Source organism: Protopterus annectens, chromosome 13.part0, assembly GCF_019279795.1.
Source record: "Protopterus annectens isolate FY-2018-M chromosome 13.part0, PAN1.0, whole genome shotgun sequence".
Classification (NCBI taxonomy): domain Eukaryota; kingdom Metazoa; phylum Chordata; order Ceratodontiformes; family Protopteridae; genus Protopterus; species Protopterus annectens.
Window position 1 is genome coordinate 1105549882 of NC_056747.1, and position 19608 is coordinate 1105569489.

The following is a 19608-nucleotide window of genomic DNA, read 5'->3' on the forward strand; positions in this document are numbered from 1 at the left end:
TTGTTGATTTCAAAAACAAGTTAAAGATATGGAGTGCAGACTTTATTCCTGACACAGAATTAGTGCGCAACTTTTGAAAACATATTTCAAACGTATTATTTTAGGATTATTTTATTTTTTCCTTAACTACTGGTTCACACACTTATTAAGAACTGGTGGTTTTCAAATTAGTTTGTTGATTTAACACTGTTTGCAGCTCTTGGTTTGTAATCCAGATTCTAGTGTTTTACCAAAAACATTAATTGCACATTGATTTAGATTTGCAGACTTTGCAGATTTATTATCTGAATTAGTTTGTGTAGCATTTGGGAAGTTAATGCACATCATCCTAGCCTTTTAGATTATTGTATTTTTGACTTCTGGGCTTCAGTTAAAGCATAAAAGCAATTATTCTGTCTGTATCTTTCTGACATTTAAAATCAACTATGTTTGTTTTTATTGTTTCTGGAGATCTCTGTATCTGTCACATTACAAAAACACACATGCATATTTTCTTCTGCTGTTTCTGGTTAAGAAAGTTAAAGTAAATTAAGTGATACTTCTCTATTCTTTGCTGTTAGTTGCCCATTAATGTTTCAGATGTCTAACCTTTGTTTAGAAGTTTAAAGATAACACTTGAGGTAGAAAGGTCTAGTTACATCTGGCTGTGATGGTCTGACGTACTAGAAACATTGGTAGAATGAACTCAAGCTATGTATGAGGATCCACTGACATAAGGATGGACAGTATTTAGACTCACAGGAGGGTTCCCAGTGGGAGTGGGTATGCATCAGCTTCAGCACTGACCCCACTGCTGTTCATACTAGTGATGGACTTCATTAGCGAAAAGGCTGAGAAGACAGATCAACAAAGCTACAGTATGCAGATGATGTGACACTACAAGCAGAGTTTGAATAAAGACTTTAATGACTGACATGGGACTGGAATGCAAAATTCTTGTATCTGTCACAGTTATAAAGATACATGAGATGAAACTGACTACAAATAAGATGGTGGTCATTAAATCAAATGTGGGAGATCAGAAGAAGTTGAAAATTGAGACTGAAAGGTAATAATGGAAGATAATAACAGCTTCACATATCTGGAAGTTGTGGTTGAGGAGAAGGGAGCTCTAAATGAGGAACTTAAAGCTAGATTCAGAGGTGGTGCAGCCGAATGGCACAAAGTGTCAGAGGTAGTATGTTACAGAATTATACCAAAGAAAATGAAAAGTAAGGTATACAAAACACTGGTTGAACTAGTGCTGCTGTATGGCACAAAAACATTGGCAGTGAAGGCAGGGAAGAATGGAAAGCTTGAGGTTTGTTGATTCTTTCTGTTCTTTCAACTTAATGTTACAGCAGAGTAACATAAGTAATACTAAATATTAAAAAGCATACCATTAACATTCATATAGATTGCAAAATCATTTCTTAGAAAATGGGCAGAAAAGGTAAGTTGGAGGTATCTCATCTAGCATCATCATATTACTGTTTCGTTAATGGAAGCTTAAGGTGGTGGAGAATGAGGGGATGGAGGAAATGAATCTGAAGTACCACCTGTTGCAAAAAAAAAAAAAATCAAGAAAGACAGAATACAGTGGTTTGATTTCATGTACAGGAAAAGTAGAAGAGTTTGGGAGAGATGGGAAGAAGGCTTGAGGAGATGAAGACATCCAACCAAGAGAGGGATGGATTTTATGAGTGAAGACCTGTGACAGTGGAGCATGACTGTTAAAGAAGGCAATTTAGTGGCACTGAATTGAAAGAGATTGTGACACTTGATGTGACACCCTGACACCACGTAAAATGGGAAGGGGTGATATCTATTTATCTACCTATCTATATGGTTTATCATCACTTTACCTGTACAGCCATGTCTAAATCATTGAGTCCATAATGCTTATTGACCATAATATATGAAAACTACACTGTCTAACTTATATAGTCTGAAATCACATAAAGTCATGGAGTGAAATATTTCTGAGATTATGAAATCTCTGAGTAGTCTCTTTACATCAGGGTACAATGATCATGAAGTTACTATGTATAAAGGTATCAAAGAAAACAGGAATTGTGATTTCATTATTCAGAGGGTGAGGGAGTGGGAGTTGGCAGAGATCTTGGACCATGAGAGATTCAACCTTTTTAGGTATGACTGAGTTTGAAATCAACCATATGGTCTTCAACATTGTGGTTTTGACATTATGATTTTAGCTGATCTGTGGTTTGATAATGTGATGGTAAATGTGCACATACACACACAAACACTCATATTATATATATATATGTATATATATATATATATATATATATATATATAGAGAGAGAGAGAGTTTGTGTGTGTGTGAAATGCATATGTAGATGCATACATACCTTTATATATCTATCTACATATCTATCTATATATAGAGAGATATATAAAGATACACATATATTCATATATATATATGCACACACATGCACATATATGTATGCATCTGTTTACATATAGAGAGAGATCTACACTTTATATATATATATATATATATATATATATATATATATGGGTAAAGCATGTTTTGCTCTTAATTCAGTTGATTAAAAAGGAATTCAGCATTTTTTTTATTAAATTCCTTTTGATAGAGTGGCATGCTACCAGGTTAAAGAGCTTTGTCCCTTTCTCCAATGCTGTACGATCTCAGAGTTGGTATATTTCAATAGCAGGGGGTGTGGGTGAAGTAGGGGGGACTTAGCCTCACAAAGAAAGGACTTTGTTTTCTTTACTTGATATGTGTATTCAATGTAATTTTTTAGTTTTGCTGTTGTGTATTTGCACCAAATAATATTATACTCATGTGTGTTTGTGTGTGTGTGTGTGTGTGTGTATATGTGTGTGTTTGTGTATGCATATGTATGTGTGTATGTATATATATATATATATATATATATATATATATATATATATATATATATATACATATATATATATACATATACCTACACATTTGCATAAATAAAGGAGGATGCAAGTGATAGATCCAAGAATAGGGCAACATGAAAGAAGCCGCACAAGGTAAATGAAATTTGAGAGGTGCTCTGGATATAGTGCAGCTCTTTGGCTTGAAAAGTATTGGGATGACAGGGGATGAGTGGAACAGTGAACAGATAATATTCATGGAAGATATGTAACTCAGGGACCGACTGACTACTTATTGAGAAAAGATGTAGTGGTGCTAGAAAAGAAAATGCATCAAGAGTGGACAGTAGAGAGGATAAGAGCATAGACAGAGGGTGTCAATTCCCAAAGGTGCACAGGCAAAAGGGATAGTACAAAATAAGGTGATGGAGGAAAGTGGGGGATACAGACACAAAAGAGAGAAACAGGAGGCAAGCAAACTGCAAGCTGAGGTGCAGATAGCTGTGGCTGCCGATGAAGGGGATATAGAGCTAAAGGTGGCTATACAGCTACCAGCACCACGTGTAGAACAAGAGTGAAATGACCTTGGAGGGATACATAGTCAGCTGGTAGTGGTAAAGGGCAAAAGAAACAGAACAGAGTTGGCAGGGGCAGAGGGCAAAACAAACAACAGAAGGGACGCCTTGCAAGGAGAGCAGAGGCAAGACGGGAAAGGGATCAGATCCAGCACAGGAAGGGAGACCAGCAGCAGAGATACTGAGTAGGGTTGGGTGTTTTATGTGGAGGGAGAAAGTTTGCAAATGGAGGAGGGGATTAATGGCATGGGATAGGAAGTAATTGAGATGATAGACTATTTGGAGAGAGATAAGAAGGTTTTTCATATTGGAGACTCATTCATCATGATGATTGAGTCATGAAAAGGGAGAATTTGGAGATTGGACTTTCAGGGCTTTGACTTAGTAAGAAGTGGGGAGGGTAACCAGAGTGACAAGGTGCATATTGTGGTGCACACAGACACCAGTGACATGAGTGAGGTGACAGTTGAGGTGGCAGGAAGCATAGCTACAGAAGTGATAGACAGATGTTAGAAGAGGAGATCGGAGACAGCATCCTCATAAGTGTTACATGTACCAGCATCCAGCACCTTGAGAAAGAATAGGAGTATGGGAGTATAATGACTGGCTGTGGGAGAAGACAGTGGAGAAGGGCCTGGAAATGATAAGAGATTGACAGGAAACTTGTTAGGGAGACCATCTGTATATCAGGAAATGTTTCACTTTAATCCACAAGGGATGCTGGGGCTTAGTTTTTAATTTTGAAAAGTACATCTTTTTGATCATACTTTAAATTAAGAAAAAAGGGGAATGAGCGTCACAGAAGCACCCCCCCCCACACACACACACAAATAATTACATGTTCATGCAATAGGCAGAAGGTTAAAACAGATACAAAACATAGCAGAGTTCAGACAAGGGTGATGAAGTATAGCTGGGTAGAATTGCTTTGCAATGCATGGACCCAGAGTAGGAATATGGGGAATCAGGAATAGTAATGAAAGAGAGAAAGATGGACATCACTAGCATTACAGGCATGGGCCAATGATAAGATAATGTGGTACCTGCTGATGCTTACATATGAGCTCTTCAGGAATGAACATGAAAGGGACATGGAGGGTAGAAAGGCAGCCAACATAAAAGAGATCATGAAATGTGAGGTTAGAGAAGAGGAGGAAGACCACTCTATGAATGGGGAAGGCATTATGAACTTAACTTAAGTTGCCTATTAGCTACGTTAGAGAAGGATGGGGGGAGGAGCTGATGAATAGATACAATGTATCCTCCACAAAACTATTAGATGATAAGGGGGGTAAGAGTCTGGAGGAAAGAATAAATTAGTGGGGTTGGAGGAAGAGGTCAATATTCACCCAGGAACAAAGTGGGATTTTTGAGTTCTAGGACAGTGAGGGAGTGGGAGTTGCCAGAGATCTTGGTCCATGATAGATTCACCCTTTTCAGGTATGCTGTAAGTCTACATATATTGTTAGTAACATCTAGTTTGTTTAGTGTTTGGAGAAATTGTCTGTAAAGACTTGTATATGAGTGCATCTAGCGAGTTTACTGTTTTATTTTTTAAATAGAATAGTTTCCTATAATTTTGGTACTTTAGGAAGATGTATGACTCTTAAATTCTTGAGTCATTAGCTGCATTATTTGTAAAGTTGTTTTAGTATATTACATGCAAAGATGAAAATGTGTGCTGCAAAATATGATCAAACTTTAAGCAAAAATACTGCAATATAATATACTGATTTTCAAAAAAGCTATAATGTAATTGTATGATATACATATCTGAATTCAATAGTCATTTAATATGACAAAATGTGATCATTTTAAATATTACTATAACAGCATTACATGGTTTATTCTTCAATATTTCAGCCATGCCTGATAAATTCCTTGATTATACTAATTGTATATTTGTTGTCAGCTATTTCAGAATGAGCTACATAAAGGTCATTGTTTCATTATGTACTATATTTACAGACATGTCTGCAACAATCTCCGCTCCTACTGAATGCTAAAAAACAATGAAAATAAAAGTACTGTTTCTGCCAAATACATTCAAAATAAAGCAAAGCAATCCTGAATGTCCATTCTTTAGATAATGCAGCCTGTGACATCCAGATAATATCCCACTGGACTGCCAACATTAATGTGACTTCCCTTACTATCCTGGGTCAGTAACCAAGGAGCTTCAATCCTCATGACTGACTCCAATGTGAGACTGTCACTTAAACAGCAGTAATATTGCACAAATTCAACCCAAGAGCACAACAGGAACATGCTCTATAACCTGGGACTGGACTGTATACTTCTGTCCACCCCTAATGTAACTCCTTATTACACTTCAGCAGAATGTGTCCCAGTTTAAGAACTGTGATATACTCACACTTAAATTAAAATCTTGCATATCCAAACACTTCTGGGAAAGCCTGAGACAGATTTCCAGTTGTGTCCCTTCCCCAAAATAATATGGTAATGCTGCCACCAATCAAAGTGTCTTCATGCCCTTCTAAAGGGGTGTCCAATTATGAAAATTAAATACTAAAACAAATAGTAGCAAATGACTTAAGCGGCCAGGCTTTCAGAGTGGCCCAGGAAGTTATCAAGGCAAGTATAAAAATTCTCAAATCACTAAATAAAAACAGTGATTGACCAGCCCCAATGTAAGTTAATAAAATATTTAATACTGAGCAAAATGATTAAAATATAAAACAGTAATTTCCAATGAACAAACATAGCTCAATCACCAGGAAAATGAAATCAATACTGAAGGATAGAAATCCAATATTTAGAAAAAAACTCTAACTGATTTAACTGATTAGTTATAATTTTCCAATCTGACTAAGGAACACTGTCCCTGATCTAAACTAAATTACTACAACAGAGTAAAGGCAGGCTTACAGTTTTTGGTGAGTCATTTTAGGTATTTGTTATTTATTTATTTATTTATTTTATATTTGTTGACCGGGCTAGTCTAACTGGATATATGTCCATTTTCAGTAGAGGCCCGGGGAGAAAAGCTCCAGGACAATAACAAATAAAAAGTAAAAATAGTATAGAATAAAATAAAGTTTACATAGAAAAAAAAATACTGATATACATTTTAGTACACACTGGTTAGTAATTATTTACAAAAATATAAAACACACTGGTAAATAATTAATTGCAAAATATCGAAGACAATGGTTAAAAAAATACTATTTACAAAATTATAGGATACGACATTTATAAAGAGTCAATCATAGTAGCTTACAAGTAAACAGTTCTACTTACAAATGAAATAAGAACAGTGGTGTCAAAGAGGGAAAGTAGAAGGAAAATTAGTAGAGTTAATCAGCTAGTCAGGGTTGTTGCAAGGGCATAGCCATTTTGTTCTGAGGAATATTTTCAGTTTTTGTTTGAAGAGGGGTAGAGAAGGAAGAGAAGTTAGTACAGTAGGTAGAAGGTTCCATTTTTTCCCAGTAGTGTTTGTGAACAGAGAATCACCTGCCAAGTTGTTTGACTTACTAATGTTAACTAACAACTTATTTGATGATCGTAAGTTAGTAAGATTTTTATAGGGGGGTAATGATGTTTGAAAATATCGGAGTATTATTTGGGAGGTAGAGGATCTTATGTGCAATGATAAGTTGACTATATTGAAGCTGATTTTGTAACTCAAGCCATCCTAGTTGTTTTAGATTCTGACAGTGATGGGTTCTATAGGGATTACCAGTGGCAAATCTTGCAATATTATTATAGGATGTAGCCAGTATTCACTGCACAGTTCAACTAACAATTGTAACTGACTTCTGGAAACTGACCACTAACTGTCTCCAGCATGCTGTTTTATAGACTAGCTTGACAACTGTTCCAGTTCTAATTTTCATTTCATATTTCGAAAATCAACCACCAGCTGTTTTCCAAAAGTTCCTTCCTGTCTTTCAGCTTCTGACAGTAACACATAGCAACTGTCAACATTCCAGTGACATCATCTACTGATCAGCTGAATCTGAGACAATTTGCCTTTAGAATCTTTCTTTACAAACATGCACAGTTAGAAATGTAAAGAACACTGTTCAAGTCTTTAAAACATTCTGTACAAACATATTATAAATCAACATGTAAGAACTTATTTACAATATCAAAGCTTGTCATGCTGTCATATAATACACAGGTTAATATGGAATTATGTACAAAAACTCAGTCAGGCATGCTAGCACAAATAACAGTGTCTAATTTCGTCACACAGTCATAGAGCAATTTTCTGAAACCAAATTACCGTGAGTCATCACAGACAACATCTAGAAATTTGAGAGACACATAGATTACATCTTAAATAAAGCAAACAAACATTTGCATCCTTATATAGAGTAAAACCCTTCCTACTGAAATCATCACTAATTAAAGCAGCTCAAACTTTTCTTCTCCCTACATTACCTTATGCAATATCCAAAAGACCAAACTCAACAAACTAGCACAATCATATGATGAAGTAATACAGTTTACCACCAATTTACCCCATAAACCCTCCACTGTATAACCCTAAAACTAGAAAATTCTAGACTGCTTAGAGCTCCATGATGCACTCTTACTCTCTCATTAATGAGCCATGTATTACACACTACATAATCCAGTCAAATAACTATCAATTCATCACCTCATCAAAATGTATAATCCTACTAGATACCTCCAATCTGAAATAAAAACCTAAAAACAAAACAAAACACCCTATAGCCACTTTGGTGAGAATCTCTACTCACTGCATGTTACTAGAATATGGAATTTTATGCCACAAGAATTAGACCTTGAAACGTACCATAAAACATTGTAGAACAAACTTAAACTGTATCTAAGTGAGAAATGGAACTGCTCATGTTCCCATATAACATTACTAACCTCAACCAAACTCTTCATTCATTCTAACCACATCTAGTTCACTCCTACTTAACTTATCCTTTTCTCTTGGGCTCTCAACCTTCTTGTCAAACCCCGTTTAGTTCATCACTCTTCCTTCTCCTGTTTACTTCTTCCTCAATCCACACCTCTATATTTTCTCTTATAAATGATCTACCTCTAGAATCTTTCCTTCTCAGTAACAAATGATTATTTAATATGTAGCAAGTGTATGCACACTCTTTCTATCTACTGTTAACTATTCATTGCATATTGTAATGTGCAGAATGGTAACTTTTGTTAGGTAGCAGTGCTGATTTCTATAAATATGTTAATGTTCATTCTTGTAAATGCTGTTATTCTGTTTCTACTTTGGAGCTTTTCTCCCCTAGGCCTCCACTGAAGATGAGATAGTTAGTCCATTTGGACAATCCCAGTTAAATGAACACATGGAATTAATTAAATAAATAAAAGCAAAAAAAGAACTTAATCACCATATAACATGGTTTTAAGCAGTGAATACCACAGCAGATCACTTGTCCACTCATGATTGGCAGTGGAGTTTTACAGTGTCGAGTTGCCAGCCTGGCACCCAACCTTCCACAGAAGGCACACACACTCATGCACTCACTCCTATGGCCAATTTAGAGTGTCCAATCAACCTACAGCATGTCTTTGGGATATGGAGGAAACTAGAACACCCAGAGGAAACCCATGTGACCACAGGGAGGACATGCAGACTTCGCACAAAAGGCACCCCAGCCGAGGATCGAACCAGAGAACCTCTTGCTGTGAGATGGCAACGCTAACCGCTGCACCACCGTGGCCACCCTTAAAAGCAAGCAGTTTGACAAGGTATAATCCCCAGGTTACAATCCACAGGATAGGCCCAACTGAGGTCTCACTTCCTCACTCCATTCTTCCAGGTCAACATCTATGTGAGAAACTATTTTCCTGACTTTAGCCCTCTGTGTTACAGATGTATCCAACTACTGTGAGAATGTTACCACACTACAAACTGCAGAATACATTCTGCAAGCACATTTAAAGGCACACTTACATTTTATATAACCATGTCATACACACACACAAATACACTCACGCATACATGTATATATGTACACACATATAAATATCTGTATCTATCTATATATATCTATATATCTCTCAGGATTACTCCGGAGTAGACTAAACCAACAGTAGGGCTTTCTCCAGGGGGGCAAGCCACTTGCACCCCCCCCATTTGGGGGATTGCTCCATTCACATATTCCCTGCTAATTATATATAGTAACTCGAAGATCACACAATCCCCAGGGAAAGGAAATAGTCCACAACTCTGGGATCATCTGTCTCTTGCACATGTCAACCATCTACTTCCTCTGTGGTGTCAAACAAATAGATGTCAACACTGTGATCATTCTATCACAAATAACAGAGCCATATATATATGTATATATATATATATATATATATATATATATATATATATATATATATGTGTGTGTGTGTGTGTGTGTGTTTATGTATATGTGTGTGTGTGTAAATATATAGATAGATAGATATACATATAGCTAGATAGAGAGATATGTGTGTGTCTTGGTTATTTAGTTGATTGTGATTTGACTGAATGGGGTTTAACAGTTCATTTCTTCAAAATCTGACCTTTACCTCATGATGCAGTATCCTGGAAATTGACTATAAAAGTTAAGGGCCTATGAGATCAGAGCTCCAAGCATACAAGAGCTTTGTCTACCACCAAAAAAAAAATCTGTGCATTTTTTCTCATCAAAAACTATATCTGATCAAGTTTAATTTGACAAGTGTATATATATTTAAATATTTATGTATTAAAGTGATTTGATAGTCTGAAAGAAATGTATAGAGGACACAGTTCTAGTTTAATTCATGCTCCATATAAAATATAGCTATAGCCTACTGAATGGCAGGAGGAGATTCCAATGTCATTAGCCCAAGTGTCCACTGCAGAACATCAGCAAAATGTGCAAAATATTTCATGTACTTCATTAAGAGGTCACATGTGCATTGTTCTTTTGCTTTTCTGTCTCTGCTGTAATGGAACAAAGTTACTTTGGAACTTGTAGCTGGATGTCTTTCTGGAGTAAGGCTGTCCCTACATCTTGTATCAGACCTCACCTTCATTTGACAAAAATGGGGACCTTGGAAGTCATCATTTGTGAGATCTATGGAGATGATGAAGATTAGGGATACAGTGAAGGTGTTGCTTCTAGTACATTTGCTCACAACTGAATATTCAACCATGTATTCTACTGTTACACACTCAAATGCACTGGCTATGTCTCTAAATATACTTTCTCTGAGTTTATGCAACATTGGAGGCAGTATATTTATAGTCTAGCGGTGTGGGGATCAGGGGCTGTAAAGGGACTTTCTCTATTACAAAAAACACTTTTATAAAACTTGCCACAAATCAAGAGCATGCTATGACTTGAGCAATTCACAGTGAGTCAGTGAAACTTGAGTACTTGGTGTCTGAGTTAATGAAGCAGACCCTATGCTGACATTATCCCAATGGTTCTTGGAATTCATAAATTCCAACGACCCTGGATCAACTAATCCCACCAGGGGCTCCAATATCCTAGACCTGGTCATTATCAACATGCGAGATAGATGCTCCACACCAGTGGTCACCACCTCATTGGTCAGGTCTGACCATAAGCAAATCACCCTTGACATCCACACCCCACCACCACCCCTCAGTAAGGAAACCTCCGTAAAAAACTTCTCCAAAGCCAACTTCATTCTACTCAAGTCAGAAGTGACAAACGTCATGACACCCATGCAGACGGGAACTGAAAGTTCATCTGCTGAATCCTACACTAAGGCAGTGTACAAGCACATCCACTCATGCATGAATCGTGCCATCCCAAATAGAACCAAGATGCTCTCATCCAAAAAAAGGAAGCCAATCTGGTAGTCCCCTGCCATAAACAAACTATACAACAGAAGGAAGAAACTGTTGCAGAAAAGAGGAAGATCCCAGGATACAAAAAGCTCCCTTACCAGCCTCAGTAAGAAGCTGAGATCCTTCATAAAATCCACCAAAGCTAGTTATGAAAATAAAATTGCCAAAGTTTCCAAAAACAACCACAAGGCATTTTATAGTTATGTCAAGAATCTAAATGGCAATGCTCAGATCTGCTCTGAGATACAACAGAATGGCATTAAATATACTGATCCCAAGGATATTGCCAATATCCTGGCAGATCGATTTAGTGCCAAATTCACCCCCCTCTCACCCCCTAAAGGGCCCATTTCAATACCAAAAGATCGCCAAATTCCAGTAATCACGGCCACACAGGTAGAAACCCGCACTCCCCAAAGCTAAGAATGCAACATCCATGGGACCAGATGACATCCCAGGCTGTGTACTACATGAACTACAAAATGAACTGGCACCTCACCTAAGTGTCACGTTTAATCATAGCCTTACCTCAGGCTTTGTGCCCACTGAGTGGCGCACAGTTACAGTTATCCCACTCCACAAGGGGGGATCCACCTTGGATCCCAGGAACTACTGTCCCATCAGTCTGACAAGCCTGCTCTGCAAGGGCATGGAACGCATTATTATGGAACTTATAAACAAAAACATTGGCAACCTTCAAACACTGGACCCCACGCAGTTTGGGTTTGTGAAGGGCCGATCTTGTCTCCTGAACCTGATTAACTTCTTCGAATCAGTCTCCAGAGCTGTGGACGAGGGTAAGGTGGTCCACACAGCCTATCTGGACCTCGTCAAGGCCTTCAACACCATCCCCCACTCTGGAATCATAGATAAACTAACTAAAATGGGCATAAATCCCTATGCCACTCGATGGGTTGCTAACTGGTTTACTGACAGAACCCAGACTGTAAAAGTAGCCAAATCCAGCTCCAGATAAGTGACAAGTGGAGTACGTCAGGGTTCAGTCCTGGGACCGCTCTTGTTTGGCATCTACTTCTCTGAAGTACAGGCCAACACTAAAGGACTGTGGCTAACAAAGTTTGCAGATGATTGCAAACTGGGAACCATTATTGAATCCCCAAATGATGTGGATATTCTACAAAAGGGCCTTACAGAAACAGATGCTTGGTGCCAGAGCCATGGGCTCAAGCTTAATGCCAAGAAATGTATAGTTATCCCCTTTGGGAAAAAACATGTACCCATGAATTACCACATAGGTGGCAGTACAGTAAACACTGAAAGAGTGATGAGAGACTTAGGGACACAGGTAGACAGTGGTCTCACCTTTGATAACCACATCACCACAACAGTCAGGAAATCCTTCTATGTGGCACACCTCATCACTAAGGGCTTTTCATCCAGAAAAAAGGAGATCATTGTCCCACTGTACTCATCCCTCATTAGACCCATTATAGAGTACAACACCTCATTTGGTATGTACCTCACAAGACATCTGCAACAGCTGGAAAGGCTGAAGAAATACCTCACTAAAAGAATCACAGGCCTAAAGCAAATGCCATATGCTGACCGTCTAAAAAAACTCCAGCTGTACTCTGTGGCATATCGTCTACTCAGAGGTGATCCCTGCTTAACATACAAGGCCATGTCAAACCCTGAGCTGTTGGAGCTTCTCCACTTAAAGAAATCCCAATCCCTCAGAGTCACATGCTCCAGGGATCTAAACCTTGTCATCGCAATGAACAAAACATGCTGAAGGGATAAGTTCCTGACCCAGAGACTCCCCATACTCTGGAATAGACAGCTCATACAAGTCAAGCAGAGCGCCTCCTTGGCCCTCTTCAATAGGAACCTTGACGACTGGATGGGAGATAGGAAATTCACACGGGGATCATGTCATTCGCCCTGCTAGACAGGGGTCCAGGGAAATAAATATTGTAGGAAAAAATATCCAGTGAATTGTTATGGCCAGGCTTGTATAGGTCCTAGGGCCGATAGCCTAGTACCAACCTATGAACCTATTATGAGGTGCAAAACTGAGTAAAAATAATTATATGTGTGTCTGTGTGTGTGTGTTGTGTGTGTTGTGTGTGTGTGTGTGTGTGTGTGTGTGTGTGTGTGTGTGTGTGTGTGTGTGTGTGTGCGTGCGCGCGCATGTGGGGAATGTTATCCATAGAAAAAAATACCATATATAAAGCATCTTCATAAAGTTAGGCATAGTTAGGGGTATATACATTATTAAATATCATTCTTTAACAGGGTTCCTTATTCCTAACTACTACAGTAACTTATATCATTTTAGTATTTGGATACCTGTTCTGAAAAATAAGAAAGTTCTCTTCTTTCTGACTCTCTGTCATGAATGACTTTTAACACACAGAGGTTGAGTGGCATACAGTAAAACGAAGTTCAGATACAGTCATACTTATTTGTTTATTGACTGATTGATTGATTGATTGATTGCTGCCAGTGCAGTGCTGCTAAGGACCGATTTTAGCTGGGTATCACTTTATCAACAAATCTCATTTCAAGAACAAAACAGTTCATTTAGTTGCAATACCTGCATGGTTCTAATTTACACAATTCATTTATCTGCTGTAGCCAATCATATGGAGTGTATGAAAGCTCCATTTTTTAGTTTATTTATTATGTATTGTAAAAGAAGACCACATTTGACATTAGCTAAATGGCTGATTCCACTCATGAACCTCAAGGAGATTTTTAGACTCTATAATCAAAAGGGCACATTCAAAATATGTCAGATGTTGTATAAGTGTGTTTTAAGTTAAGCCAAATATAATATATAAGAAACATTTCATAGTATAACATGTAATTAGAATGTTATAGCTAGATTTGCACAATCCACACAACGCGGTTATGTTTTATGCTGCTTTAAGTGATTTTTGTTGTTTTGCACCATAGCAGTGGTTTGTCATGTGGTTTCTACCCCACCCACCCACATTGCTGTCACTGAGCATTAACTATAATTAGCTGCAGTGACTCCTCCATTTGGTTTTATTTGTATATAATTAATTTGTGCCACAAGATGGGAAAAGAGAGAGAGTTAATATCCTCTCTGAACCAATGCTCAAATAAACTGCTGTACCATTTAGAAGCTTTCAAAGGCAAAGGCCTTGATCAATGCCTAGGAACACAGCGCTGAAGACCTATATACTTCAACTAGGAATTGAACCCAAACTCTCTGAATCATTCTGCCAGCTCCTGTAGTACTAAGCGTTAAGAGGCTGGATGTTTCTTAAATGCTTCAAAAGAATCTTCTCTCTCTCTCTCATATATATTGACATATATATATATATATATATATATATATATATTACACACAAACAGACCAATAAGAACAGATGAATTAAAGCTACATACATTTATATGTATACTTCAATAATTATTTACTATTTCTATTTTTAGCATGTGAATGGGCTTGTCCCCAGACCTTTTTTCATCCACGATCCAGGATCATTATGGAGCAAATGCAGGAATACCTTCCCCTCCCCAACAAAACATAAATAATTAGACAAAGAAGAAAAGGAGGGGACAAAGCAACATGCTGTCTGAGCCAAAATTGCTCTTATCAGTTAGAAGCCTTTGTCAGCAAGGCTGCATAACCAGAGAAGTGAGCACTTTAGTTAGGAAATAGATCTAGACCCACCAGGTCCCCCATTCTATCTGCTGTACAATTAAGCTAATAAAACAGCCAGGAAGAGGCCAAGATCTTAAAGCATAACTCTCTCTTGTATTTACATGACACACACACACACACACACACACACACACACACACACACATGCATAGATGCACATGCACACATATGTATGAGAACAGAGGAAGTGCATCTACAGTGCAACTACATATTCATATGTTAACCATTTTTTACCTATTTGTTTTTTGACCAGGAACATCGGCTGGTCTCTAGACCCTTTTTTCCCCATAACCCAGACTTTGCATGGAGCACATACAAAATAAGTACAAGAAAACCTTCTTCCTCCAAAAACAATAAATCAAGCAATCAGCAAAAAGGTGAAGAATAAAGTGCAAAACACATTCATAGGTTCCTAAGTAAGTACTAAGTTAGTTGCCCTTGTGGGCCATTTTAAACTCGGCCAATTTCCTTTTTAAATGTGAGAATAAAAGCCTGTATCTTGTGTCGGAGAGGTGAATGCTTTAGCCATTATGCTACCCCCCCTTAATGAATCCAGCCACTTTTGGTGGGAAGAGAACCTATGGTCTTCTGATACTTCAATACTAAAGACAAGTGTACTATCTGCCTAAAGCAGTAAAAGCAAGTGCGCTATCTGCTTGAAGCAGAACTCAAACTGCTATATTAATTTGGAGACTAAGGTTCTGGTCAAAGTCCAGAAGCACTACCAAACAAAAGGCACATTTGAGCTCATAATCAAACCTGGGACTTCCCAGTGATATACCAGTAAACTGTTGAAGTAACTGAGCACTGGCTGCAGTTTTGAAGCATCATTTCTCCATTATATGTATGTGATACGGCTCCCTATTCAAATGTTGGCACTCAAAATACCAAGTGCTGACAAACCAAAAAAGAATAATAAGACTGAAAACAAAGGAGAAGACTGAATCTTGAAAACTGCTCTTGTCCTTTAAACTTCTTTTTTCAGGGTGGCAAGCCCCCCCCCCCATACACCCCATGTTGAAGGCAAACCCACCATACCCCCCAAACTTATATATACCAACTCCAAAATTGCCATACCTCAGAGAAAAGGGAATATTCCAAGAACTGGCATCTCATACTTAGTATATGTAAGTCGTTTTTTTCGACTATTCAGTCTCTGCATTTTGGGAGTCACTCTGGTGGGTTCAGACATTTCAAATGGTTACCACATGAAACCTACAAACAACCCAGTCAGAGCAGAGGAAGGGCAAATACACATTTATATACTTACTTCCTTATATATTTCTATTTTAAATCTATGTATCTTTTGTGAAACCATTTGTTTTGACCATCCCACATACCTAGGTTAGACCATCTGCAGAGGGGGCTTAGCAGTCAGTTATGGTGCCCCTTTTTGTTAATATTGTAAAAGGTGCTGCCAAAGCAGCTTGAGAAAACATTGGTATGATGGACCCATTTCCTAAAAGGCTAGATCTTCCCCTAGAGAGTGAGTGAGAGAGAGAGTGGGCCTTTTGTTTTGAGACATTAAAGCCTATCATCCTTGCCTTGGTAATATCTAAGTTATGACAGGATTAGGGTTACAGCTTGAACACAAATGTAGATGTACTGGTTGCTTTTTTGTAAAGGACTTGGATCACCTCTGAACACAGGTACAATGTCTAGTGGGTTTTATCTAGCTAAAAGGACAAAATAAATTAATGCATCAAGGTTGAAACAGGTGATCTTCACAGTAGCTGACTTGGTCAGGTGATGAAGGTGCTTATATCAGTAACACATTTGTACACTCCTCTTATCTTCCAGAAAGTCTGCTAAGAAAATTAAACCTTATTTATTTATTTATTTACATTTGTTTACTGGGAAATTTCAACTGGACACAGGTCCTTTTTCAGTGAAGGCCCGGGGAGAAAAGCTCCACAGAACAATAAATGAGCAGCAGAGTACATGAAGAACAATTGAATATACATACAATAGCAAATAATACATACTGCAGCAAACATTAGCTATACATACAATATGAAACATAGTAATGAACAGATATACCAATATCTAGCTAAAGGCTAGGAATAAAGGTAGGATGTATATACAGAGAGTACTAAGCTCAAACGGATACTGTTCTAAACTCATATACCAAAATCTTATCTACAAACATTGCACTAACCTCAAGCAGATATAAAGCAGAAGCTCCACACGAAGGTGGAACAAGCTAGAAGGGCTAGTGGGATGGAAGGGGAAGATAGAGGAGTAAGAGGAGACTGACTGAGTAGTATACATGGTAGTGAGAGGAAGCTAGGTGCAAGTCAGTTGGATATGTATTTGGAGTTGAGATGAAGTCAGGTAGTAATGCATGTTATAACAGGTCTGAGAGATTGTGTGAGCCAGAGCCTGCAAATAAAGGAAAGCAAGGATCAGATGGTGTGAGGCAGGGTGGCTAGGTGAGGGGAGAGGAAGGGGAGGTAAAACCTATATTCTTATTAATTAGATCATAAAGATTATAAAGCCATTCAGCTGTGAATGTTTAGATGTTATAAAGACAAGTTCTTGGCCAGTAATTGCAATATTGTTTGAGAAGAATTAAGTTCTGCATGACATTGAAAAAAAATCATGTATGTCCTGCAGTACATGTTATACCAATAATAAAAAAGTTGGAAACAAAGTAGAAAGTAACATTTAACAGTACATTTACGACAGGCCAGACCATTACCTGTTGAAGGTTCTGGCTGTCCTACTAAAGAATTCATTGTGCAAGACAACTAATTACTCACCTCCGCTTGATGACCTCCGGCCCATGAGTCCAAAAAACATATCTCCTTTGTATCCTAGGGAAGCAAACAAGTTAAACATCAGCTCTGCTTAAACAACACTTCAATGATTGCTACTGATAGTTTGAAAATGAATACTAAAGCTTTATAACTATCATAAATCAGACTTATATTTTTCTCTACTCTGCTGGTTTAATGGTAAAATGACCATTACAAAAGGAAAGGTAGTGTGAAATATTCACTTATAGTGCATACTTTTTTTCCACAAAATGGATAAGGCAGCATCTGGTAAACATGTAGCTGTGTGCAGCATGGTTGTATGGAGGGGAGGTCTGCAGTGGGCTGACTGAGTGACTTCCAATGGACAGAGGAGGCATCCATTCTACATGTCAGGCTATAACTTGAGTAGCTGTTTCAGGGGGTAGTCTTCTAACTGTCAGGCAATGTTTTGAGATAATAGGAGTTGACAAACTGATTTTGTTGACTGCTGTATTTGAATGAAAATGTCCATTGAAGTTATCAGGAACATGGTAATATGTAATGCTTCTCCTCCTTTTGGTTAATGTTTAGTGGTACTACATCTCAACTGTCCAGTATTTCACAAAATGTCCAGATTTTTGCTGTTTATTTTTGGTGTGTTCCCTGTAAAATGTATGTTTTTCTGACATAGTAGTAAGTATTGCAATCACTAAATAATGACAGACATTTGAGTTTTAGTCTTTCTATCTTCCAGAAAATGCACAGTAATGCAAAATATGTTATTCTAACAATTTTCCAAGTTTATAAGAGCAATTTTTAAAATCTGTCTCTATATTTGGACCTTTGCCTCACATTATTTTTAGCTTTTCCCTGTTTCTTGTGCTGTTGAAAGGTATGGTAATTAGGAAGTTTCTCCTTTACCTAAGGTTCTGTGATCTCAATATATTTAGAGGTACAGCACTGTATATTGATAAAGCTGACAATGTGTGTTGTTGACTATATATTTTCTAAGAAAGTAGATTCCATAAATGTGAGTGTTATGATTAGCCTTACATCCATGTCAGGGGCAATATGGGGGAGGGGTATATGGCCTGACCTTGTTCATCTCAACATTTTGTTGTTTTGTGTTGGACAAGCAGGTTAGGAATGATAGAGCATTTGAAATAAATTCTTTATACTTGCATGTAGAAAATTTCTTCATGACAAAAAAACCCACGACTGTGAGTCCCAGAAGTTCAATCGCAGAGAAAAACAGTGAATATTAAAACTAGCTATAATGCTGTTTAAAGTGTCCTCTCACAATTCTACTAATTATATATACTACCTCCAAGACTGCTGTACCTCAGAGTAAGGGGATATTTATTTTATTTTTTTATTTATTTTAGTTTGTTTATGAGTGAAATACATTGATCACTGTAGACCATTTATGGGCACAGCCCGGGTGAAAAGATTCTCAAAAAAGAAAAAAAAAAGAAAACAGAACAAATTCACAAAACAGAGTAATCACTGAAGGTGGATAATCCCATAGACAACTGATACAATTTGTAAATATTAGCATAGTAGAAAATCAAATGTGAATTTATTTTAGTAGTAAGTATCAGGTAAAATATTAAGAGCTCAAATAATTAACTTTAGAACATATAGAAATGATTTTGCTTGGGGTTAAACCATTGTAACTTAAGTAGATAGCTCTTCTGAGAAAATAGTCTCTCCTTTTCCTATTGTAGTGTAATCTGAGAGAAGTAATTAGTGGTGATCTTTATACGTCTGACATTTCATCTTCATGAATATTAAATCCAGGATTTTGATTATGGACTTTATGCATGGGAACCTAGTTCTAGTTAACATGGAAATATGTAAGATTTTGAGATATATGACAAGGCCATTAGTACTTTTTTTTTTCAGATTGACTGGTATACTATTAATATCTAGCTGAAATTAATTCTTGTTGAAGAT

At 37.5% G+C, this 19608-nt stretch overlaps 1 protein-coding gene across 1 annotated transcript in view; it reads right to left on the reverse strand.

Moving 5' to 3' along the window:
• Positions 1-19608, reverse strand: part of LOC122788404 (protachykinin-1-like) — a 164605-nt gene that overhangs the window by 15562 nt on the left and 129435 nt on the right. Inside the window, exon 4 of the mRNA XM_044055476.1 lies at positions 17677-17730. Coding sequence (XP_043911411.1) covers positions 17677-17730 — 54 coding nt within the window. The remainder of the gene's footprint in view (positions 1-17676; positions 17731-19608) is intronic.